This window comes from Dreissena polymorpha, chromosome 2 (genome assembly GCF_020536995.1).
Source record: "Dreissena polymorpha isolate Duluth1 chromosome 2, UMN_Dpol_1.0, whole genome shotgun sequence".
NCBI lineage: Eukaryota > Metazoa > Mollusca > Bivalvia > Myida > Dreissenidae > Dreissena > Dreissena polymorpha.
Window position 1 is genome coordinate 17,083,709 of NC_068356.1, and position 10,175 is coordinate 17,093,883.

The 10,175-nt window shown below is 35.7% G+C and overlaps 1 protein-coding gene across 1 annotated transcript; it reads left to right on the forward strand.

The window, feature by feature from the left end:
• The first annotated feature begins 355 nt into the window (after positions 1-355).
• Positions 356-9,872, forward strand: LOC127866079 (uncharacterized protein C16orf52 homolog A-like). The gene is made up of 3 exons (XM_052406473.1): positions 356-554; positions 5,859-6,071; positions 8,802-9,872. Exons 1-3 carry the CDS (start codon positions 452-454, stop codon positions 8,987-8,989), a joined length of 504 nt encoding a protein of 167 aa, XP_052262433.1. The 5' UTR covers positions 356-451; the 3' UTR covers positions 8,990-9,872.
• Positions 9,873-10,175: the final 303 nt, after the last annotated feature.

A 10,175-nucleotide genomic window follows, 5' to 3' on the forward strand; every position in this document is an offset into this window, starting at 1 on the left:
ATCGATTCCGCTTAGAATGGCCTTTAAGAAAAAGTATGGTTATTGGGGTCTCTATGTGCAAAATGTTGCATTTTTTTGGCCTAAAGTTGTCGCTTTCACATGGAATTATATAGGAAAACTATTTAGTGTATTCTGACCTTTAAATGTTGAATGAAACGTACATGTTTTGACGAAAATAGATTTTTACGAAATACTGAATTAATTCATTATTACTTGTTTATAATAATAATAGTATATAAGTAACATTTAATTGAAGAAATTCACAGAATCACGAACCTCTTTTTAAAGAAACGAATCCTATATATAAAATATATTTAATATGTATAAAAGATTTTCGTCTAATTATTCGGTTAAATTCAGTTTGTAAACAAAAATGGTTCCCTAACTTTGACTTGCATAATTAACATATAGAAAGCAACCCTGTTTAATATGTGAATTTGTAAACGGTAAAATGGACAATCTAACAGCAGTTTCTGGCATTTTATTTTTGGTTGCTGATATATTTGCAATAACCAGTCTATCATTGCCAGAATGGATTGTCAGCGATGTCAACGGTGTGTTGTCTTAGCATGCTTAGACTTAAAGAAATACGACTTTTTGTAAAACATTTTCTTATTGATATCGAATTTGCTGTGATATAAATTAACCATATACTGTTTTTTTCTGCGAAGCCGTTTGACCCAGCTTTTCACCATAAATGAGCTTAACATAACCCATTAGAAAACTAATAACCCCATCAGACCCAAATGAAAACATTTGATTATTTAACTGGCTGATTTGATCATAATCTCCCAGAATATTGGCAACTTAACCAGTATTTGTAGTTTAGGAATAGGATGTAACACTGTTCGGTGTAAAAAATGCGTACTTCACTGCATGTCCATTCATATAGACACATATTTTTACCCAGTTACAGTGCCTTCCCCAGGAATGTGGTCAGGCGCCCCGGGGCCGACCGGGGGTGGATTCGGGCTGATTTTTTTTAATTTAACGTGTCAATTCACGTTCTGTGGTGCGTAATAACTCAAAGAAAAACAGCGTCAAAAGACGTCATTTGGTGCGCTATGACTCTTCAAAAAAATCCCCCAGTCATTTAAAAATATATTTTTTTTATATTGTTTAATTGTTTTAAAACTTTTCCGCACAGATAGTAAAATCCCGACTCGAACGATTCCCCAATACATCCGTTTCAACCCGACTCTATTACTGTATACTTACTATTTTTCAAGTTTCTATTTATTACCCGATAATCCCGTTTATTCCGTTTTTATCAATCTCTTTCTGGTAAATATTTACGACAAAAGCTTTCAATTATTTCTTTAACACAAACATTGCCATTTTTTAAGTGACTATTTATAGATTTGATGAAATATTGCCTCTGAATATGCGTCAATCCCCTGACCTGTTGTGTGCTTGTTAAAACGCTCAATACACGCCATTTGCATGCAATAGACGCGACGTTGTACATGCTGCATAATTTTCGCGCTCTTTTTAATTGAGAAAAAGATTCGACACAAAATAAAGTTGCACTGCTAATTTGAAGCAAAAATATTTAACGTTGCGGTAACATTTATATTCGGAAGTGTGTTTCGGATTAAAAACGCGTTAACATCGACTTACGGTAATGGGTTTCGGATTACAAATTTAATTATTCCCATTTGAGATTTCAACAAATATTAACCGTTGCGTTATAAATTCAACGATAATTTGTTTACACACTTTACGAGTCGAATAAATGTTTTGACGGAATTATGCATGAAATTCACGTTGTCCACGAGGATCACGGCCGGTTGCCATCATCAGTCTTCTAACTATCGATTATCGGACGAAACATTTACAAGTGTGCGTAATTAATTCAACGAAAATTAGTTAAAGCGCATAACATGTCGAATAAATGTCAGAAAAACGAGGTGAATCAGTTCTATAAATGGACATGTTGAAGTATACATGTACTGGAATTAAATAAATTGTTATCACATAATTGTAACCGGGAGTCATTTGCACAACTTACTCGCTATAATAATTAATTGTTTACCACTTGCAATTAATTTCTCGTATTAATTATGAGTCATAGGTAACACTTGTTTACAGTAAAAAGGTGTGATGATGATGCCCGAAACCGTCTTTAATGTTCTGTACTGTACTAATTACCGGTTTTATATTACTCAAATGGTACAACTTCTTGCTAATCAAGCTGCGATAAACTCTTACTTCATGCCCGACGTCAATCAAAAATAATGGTCGATAGTTAATCCCGCCCTCATAAGCATTCGCGTAACCGATTGGACGATGAACTTCACAGTTTGACGACTGGAAAGTTACCAGAAACATCCTTGTCAGCATTTAAATGACCGTGTAATGTGGCTAGAATAATCGATACGCGCGTCATGATATTCTCTTATCAGTGGATTATCCATTACCCCATGTGGTGTTTATGGCGATTACTTGTGAAAGTAGGTACCGAGTGCTCTTTTAAAACAGGGAATATTGATACACTGATAGGGAAACCTTGATTTTTTTGGACAATCTCCACTTTCTTTTACTAAAGAATACACTGATCGGAAAATTTCAAGCGCCCCGGGGACTCTGATTTCGAAATTCAAGCGCCCCGGCAAAGGGCGCTTAAATGGCCTGGGGAAGATCCTGAGTAACAATTACGCATTACCAGTAAATTCCATCCCAAAGACTTACGGGTCACAGCTTAGTCAGTAAATTGTCAGGGAAAGACCAAATTTACTATCAATAAATGCCTAACTGTATGGTGATAACATGGTCTTGCTTTTAAGATATGATATCAAATAACACAAATTTTAGGAGAAGAAACAAATGAAAACTGTATATCATTAAATGCCATTTGTCTCGTATTGTAAGACATAACTATGTTAATAGTTTGGTGTCCATGATAGAAGGGAAATCATTAAATTATCTAGCCACATATGTGTGACATACGCAGTTGGTCTTTCCTGCATGTCAAAATGTGTCAGTTTGCCATTAATAACACAGTGGGACTTCAATTGTCTTTCGGAAAGTATGTGGTTTAATGTTCTATTTACAAGACTCAATCAGATTTTTAAAGATCTGTGTCATGTGAAAATAGGTCTCAAAACTCTTATGCAATATGATGCCAGCATAGTTCCAGTCCAGCCTGCACATCCTCGCAGTCTTGTCACGATATACTTATAAGGAGGATACTCAGCATATATCACAAAACCTTGCTTTTTGGTGGGCTTTTGTGATCGCCTTTTGTCTGTCGTGCGTCATAAACATTTTGCATTGTGAACACTCTAGAGGCCACATTTATTGTCTGATCTTCATGAAATTTGGTCAGAACATTTGTCCCATTGATACCTCGACTGAGTTCGAAACTGGGTCATGCTGGGTCAAAAACTAGGTCACTAGGTCAAAAAAAAGAAAAACCTTGTGAACACTGTAGAAGTCACATTTGATGCCCAATCTTCATGTAGCTTTGTCAAAAAAATTTGTCTAAATGATATGTTGGTTGAATTAAAAAATGGTTCCAGTCCGTTGAAAAACATGGCCGCCAGGGAGCGGGACAGTATTCCTAATATGGCTTTAGAGAAACCTTGTGAACACTCTAGAAGTCACAATTTTTTCCCAATCATCATGAAACTTGGTCAAAACATTGGTTTCATTGATATCTCGGATAAGTTCGAAAATAAAATTGAAATTTGGTCAAAAGATTGGTCTGTATGATATCTTGGAGGAGACTGAAAATGGTTACATTTGCTTGAGAAACATGGCTGCCAAGGGGCGGGGCATTTTTCCTTATATGGCTATATATTTGGCTATAGTAAAACCTTGTGAACACTCTTATTGTCCAATCTACATGAAATTTGGTCAGAAGATTGGTCTCAATGATATCTTGGATGAGTTCGAAAATGGTTACGTTTGCTTGAAAAACATGGCTGCCAAGGGGCGGGGCATTTTTCCTTATATTGCTATATATGGCTATAGTAAAATCTTGTTAACACTCTAGAGGCCACATTTATTGTCCGATCTTCATGAAACTTGGTCAAAAGATTCATCCCAATAATATCTTGGACAAGTTAAAAAATGGTTCCGGTTGTATGAAAACATGGCCGCCAGGGGGTGGGGCATTTTTTCCTTATATGGCTTTAGTAAAACCTTGTTTTTTCCTAATATGGCTATATATCATGCTTTTGTGAAACCTTGTTAACACTCTAGAGGCCACATTAATTGTCCGATCATCATGAAACTTGGTCAGATGTTTTGTCCCAATGATATCTTGGATGAGTTCAAAAATGATTCCGGTTGGTGGATAAACATGGCTGCCAGGGGGCGTGGCATTTTTCCTTATATAGCTATAGTTAAACCTTGTTAACACTCTAGAAGCCATATTTATTGTAAGATCATCATAAAACTTTGTCAGAAAATTTGTCCCATTGATATTTTGGACAAGTTCGAAAATGGTTCCAGTTGCTTGAAAAACATGGCCACCAGTGGGCTGGGCATTTTTCCTTATATGGACTTATGAATCTTCATGAAACTTTGTCAGTATATTTGTTTAAATGATACCTTGGAGGTGTATGAAAATGGTTCTGGTCTGTTGAAAAACGTGGCTGCCAGGGTGTTCACTAGTCATGAAAGTTGGTAAGAATATTTTGTTCTAATGACATCTTGGGCTGCACAGAACAGGTCAGTTCCTTTGAATCTCAGGTGAGCGACTTTGGGCCTTTCAGGCCCTCTTGTTATAGTTAAAAGTGTAGCCCCTGACCAGAGTGTGCAGACTGGGCTTGTACTTCACTGGTTGCATATGCCATAAGACCTATCATGTGGTTTCATACACATGCACTTATAAGAAACAATTCATGTCACTTGTGTTTATAATTCTCTACCTTTATTTCAAAGTCAGGATATACACAGAATATCTTTTTTTTTAAAGATATTTCTTGTTATTTCTGAAATTAAGTGGAGATTAAATTTTAAACTTGTAGAAAATAAGTTGAACAAACATTTTGTGTTCTATTACAATACTAATTCTAATGCACATGAAACATTTCACAATAGCATAAGCCTTAGAAGCAAATCAGAAAAGCAGGACTTGCTGTCTATAACACTAGTTGCCAAATGAGAGAATCACCAAAAGTGTTAGGTGAATATTTACCCCTATAAATATGAAGTCAATATACATCAAATCAGTATATTACGTCAAATTATTTGGACTAGGTAAATATTCAAATGTGCAAAAGTTGCTGAGTCCGCGTAAATTGTAACCAAAACACCACTGTTTCTCTTCTCATGTCAACATTGTGTGTGATGCACAATTTAAAACAGTCAAAAAGTATGTTTCTTGATCATATCAGTATTTATAATGGTTTAACCGGTTAAAAATGACTCGTTGATCTGGCAACAGTTTTTTAAAACAAAAAATTCAAGTGAGAGTAGTGACAAAAAGTTATTTGTTGGCCAATAATCCACAATATAATGCAAGTTTAATTTGTATTCTGTTGTCAACAAGCATTCAAATGCATGTTGCCAATGTAAGCACCGAGATCAATCATTAATACGGATACATAGTAACCACTTTCATCCAAAAAATTAATTTTTTCCTTTCTCTGTAGAAACATCAATGTCATATGCTTGTTAGAATAAACTAAAGCATAAATCACTGGGAGATGTTCAGTGTTTAACATTTAAAAAAGATTTAAAATTGACCTAAACTTGAATAAACAATAAAATACATTAAATTTATATTTTGGTTGAATTTATAATTTTACTTATTAATTGATTTACTATTTGTATTATACATGTATATGTATAGTACATTATAGCAAAATAATTACTTATATACAATTATGATTGTATCATCCTTTAAGGCAATATGCGTCTTGGTCTGACCCAGCACTGTCAGGTGATCTATGGGCGACCAGAGATATGCACAGTGCCCCGCCTGTCGCTGGAGTGGCTACTCACCAGGGTCCTCATCTCGGCAGGTATTCTCTGTCTCACCATCACCTGCATTCTTCAAGTGTGGTCACACTGGAAGAGAGAGGTCATTAAATACTCCAGATGGATAGCATTTGCTGCAAGTATGTGTTACATGCAATTTGCATTGGATTGTCATGGATTTTAAATGAAATTATATTATTAACACCTATACTGTATTAAATATTATTTCACATTAAATCTCATTAAGGAATGAGGAATGTATATCGTTGGGTTCATAAATGAGAAAACAATAAGGAAATATAAGTTATCATAGTAGTATATTTTATGCCCCCCTTCGAAGAAGAGGGGGTATATTGCTTTGCTCATGTCGGTCGGTCGGTAGGTCTGTCAGTCGGTCGGTATGTCGGTCCGTCCACCAGGTGGTTGTCGGATGATAACTCAAGAACGCATACGCCTAGGATCATGAAACTTCATAGGTAGATTGATCATGACTCGCAGATGACCCCTATAGATTTTGAGGTTACTAGGTCAAAGGTCAAGGTCACGTTGACCCGAAATAGTAAATTGGTTTCCGGATGATAACTCAAGAACGTATACGCCTAGGATCATGAAACTTCATGGGTAGATTGATCATGACTTGCAGATGACCCCTATTGATTTTGAGGTCACTAGGTCAAAGGTCAAGGTCACGGTGACCCGAAATAGTAAAATGGTTTCCGGATGATAACTCAAGAATGCATACGCCTAGGATCATGAAACTTCATGGGTAGATTGATCATGACTTGCAGATGACCCCTATTGATTTTGAGGTCACTAGGTCAAAGGTCAAGGTCACGGTGACCCGAAATGATAAGTCAAGAATGCATACGCCTAGGATCATGAAACTTCATGGGTAGATTGATCATGACTCGCAGATGACCCCTTTTGATTTTGAGGTCACTAGGTCAAAGATCAAGGTGACGGTGACCCGAAATAGTAAAATGATTTCCGGATGATAACTCAAGAATGCATACGCCTAGGATCATGAAACTGCATGGGTAGATTGATCAAGACTCGCAGATGACCCCTATTGATTTTGAGGTCACTAGGTCAAAGGTCAAGGTCACGGTGACCCGAAATAGTAAAATGGTTTTCGGATGATAACTCAAGAACGCATATGCCTAGGATCATGAAACTTCATAGGTAGATTGATCATGACTCGCAGATGACCCCTATTGATTTTGAGGTCACAAGGTCAAAGGTCAAGGTCACGGTGACCTGAAATAGTAAAATGATTTTCGGATGATAACTCAAGAACGCTTTTGCCTAGGATCATGACACTTCATAGGTACATTGATCGTGACTCGCAGATGACCCCTATTGATTTTCAGGTCACTAGTTTATTCTGTTTTCACACTGTCCAGTAAAGAGACTTACAAATTGAATTTTTGACACATGTTCATTCATAATGATGTATAAGCCTTTGTATCTGTGCCAGTAAATACTATGTTTATGGAAATGACGTGAGAATTCAACATTTAAAAAACCAATGTAATATGATATGTAATATTATATGGCAACAGGACAGTTGTGATTTGCTGGGTCAATTCTATTTAGCTTGACCATCCAAGCGGTTGATAGCTTTGACAAACTGGTGGTCTAAAACATTGAGAAAATGTCACGATTCACTGACAATAAATCAAACATGTAATTCTTGCTACGCAACTTGCATTTAATTTTGTCAATTCAAATTATACATAAAAATATAATTAATTTTTAATCTGCTTGTTAATTGAAAAACAGCAACACAGTTTGTATGTATAAAACAATGTTAATACATAAATAGGATCAAGCATATTAGATTTAGTTTCCTTTACTGTACAGGATTTGTAAAGTTAGGTAAATATTTGTGTATTGAACAAAAATAACAACAGTGTAAAGAAAAGTTAATTTGGGGATGTTCTATCCAAACCCTGAGAGTTCAGATTTCCTCAAATGCCAAGCAAATATTGTAAATTTCAACCCACTCTGGTTAGTTTTCAGAGGCACATATAATTAACTTTTGAGCTTAGTGTCTCATTTGTACATGCATTACTCTATTAACTCCAAATCAACTAGTACAAGTGGTAGGCCAGTATTACATGGACTGGTGTTCACTGTTTACACAGTTTCACAACCCCATCTGATACTGGTCAGTATCTTGGCAAGTGGCCAAAGTTGGGAGTGGAATTAATGGTCTATTACATAACTGACTTCTGTGTGTGGTAAACACATGATACTGGTCATGTGGTCAAGTTGCACTTGTATACATTTGCCCAATACACAACACTAGCCTTGGCTATTTTTAATCAGATTGCATTGCTATCTATGGTGGTCATTGACTAGGGGAGTTAACTGCTATAAATAATATGTTTCATTACCATTAATAAATAAAACATTACAAATTGTGTGCACGTTTCACATATTGTCAAATAAGTCAAAATGTGTGAAAGGAATCCAAAAAATCAAAGACTCAATCATATAATGGATGTAATTGATTAGTATAGGTCCTGATTGGTTTTTGCACTATTAATTGGATACATTTCACAGGTCATTGACATACAGTGACAAAAACATATTCACACAATGGCTGTCACTACAACGAAGAGCCCATATGGGGGGCATGCATGTTTTACAAACAGCCCTTGTTATAGATTGGACCAACCATAGAAAAAATTGCCATGTTTATACTGAATTTTAAGATTTCTAATATAATAATTTCCAATACAGTTAGACGAAAGTGAAATATACTGATTATATCTGAATGTACTGAATTTATTATAAGAATCTGCTTATATTCATTAATGGTTTATTTGTACATGTAAACTAAAGTATTTCATTTATTATTCCAGTGACTCTGTTCTGCCTAGCTGCAGTCATTTTTCCAGTGGGTTTTGCAATAGAAGAGATTGGGGGTCAGCCCTACAAGTTACCTAACCAGACCCAGGTGGGGACCTCGTATGTGCTCTTTATACTGGCAATCTTCTTCACTGTCGTGTCAGAACTGTTTGCTGGAAAAGTCTGCCTGCCAATGTTCTGAAATCTGGCACAAGCTGACCCTACCAGTACATGTACCTGTAAACGCTATTTTGTTAGCCAAACATGTGTGCAGTGTTTTGTAAAAATGTGCGGACACATTGATTCACCAGCATGTACAATATCATGTAAAATAATTGCATGTCAAAAATATATCTTCTGTTCAGAAAACATTTTGAACATTTAAGTACCTAAAACTTGTTAGAGTGATAGTGTTATGTTAAAGTTGATTTAAAGATGCATATGATCAAAGCTAATTTAAAGATGCATATATGGACTTGGTCTCAAAAGTTGCATGGGGAGCATTGCACTTGCTTTTGTAAATTATTGGAAAAGGAAATTAAATACCCATCATCATTTTTCCCTTGACGGGTCTGGCCGTTGGAGGGAAATGAGGGACAACAACACAGAGTTCCTCCGCCAGTCAGGTTTGTGGTGGACTGCTGGGAGTTACTTATGCACAAGTGGGTATGTCGACTATTTCACATTGTGCATCCAGTGTTTTTCTGACATCCGCAATGTCTATAAAGACCTGGAGCACAGAGACTTTCCTGGTGACATGTCCGAACCAAGCCAGCTTTCGTGGTTGGATACTAGTTAGATACTACCGTGCATTTATCATTTGTTATTTTCATTTTATATTTTTGAAATGTATATTAAAACTTACTTTTAATAGCATGTAAACTTTTAATAAGCAGAGACCTTATAGTATGTGTCGATGTTCTTGCATGGAAACCAGGACAGAAGTTTGTATCAGGTTGTCCTTTAAAATTATTTAATACGTGTCGCTTTCAAACTTAGTCTATATATAGACTAGACTGAATATACAATAAATATGTGTTTGCTTTTAATTTAACATTATAAGGAAAAAAACTATGAAAAAATGATTGCATGTTGGTTTTCCTCTACTTAAGTGCTGTGTGCTCTATAAGCAAATAGGGGTGTGCCTGTGGCTAGACGGAAAACATGTTATTTTCTTGTTTTATGCAACACTTTACATACAAGAAGTCACTCAACACAGTTCATGGTATGAGAAATTGACAAATAATATTGATTTCCATTGACAAAAGGCATTCATAAAAGCTTTCTATGAGCTTCTTGAACTTCAACTCAGGTGATGAATTTTATGTAACAGAGATTTTTTGAATCTGATCTTGATAAAAAGGAAGTGACTTCATTTTTTACTTAAG

Coding starts and splice junctions, on each gene's coding strand:
- LOC127866079 (XM_052406473.1), top strand. CDS start 452: ATGGACAATCTAACAGCAGTTTCTGGCATTTTATTTTTGGTTGCTGAT. Junction 555..5,858: donor GATTGTCAGCGATGTCAACG/GTGTGTTGTCTT, acceptor TCATCCTTTAAG/GCAATATGCGTCTTGGTCTG. Junction 6,072..8,801: donor ATGGATAGCATTTGCTGCAA/GTATGTGTTACA, acceptor TTATTATTCCAG/TGACTCTGTTCTGCCTAGCT.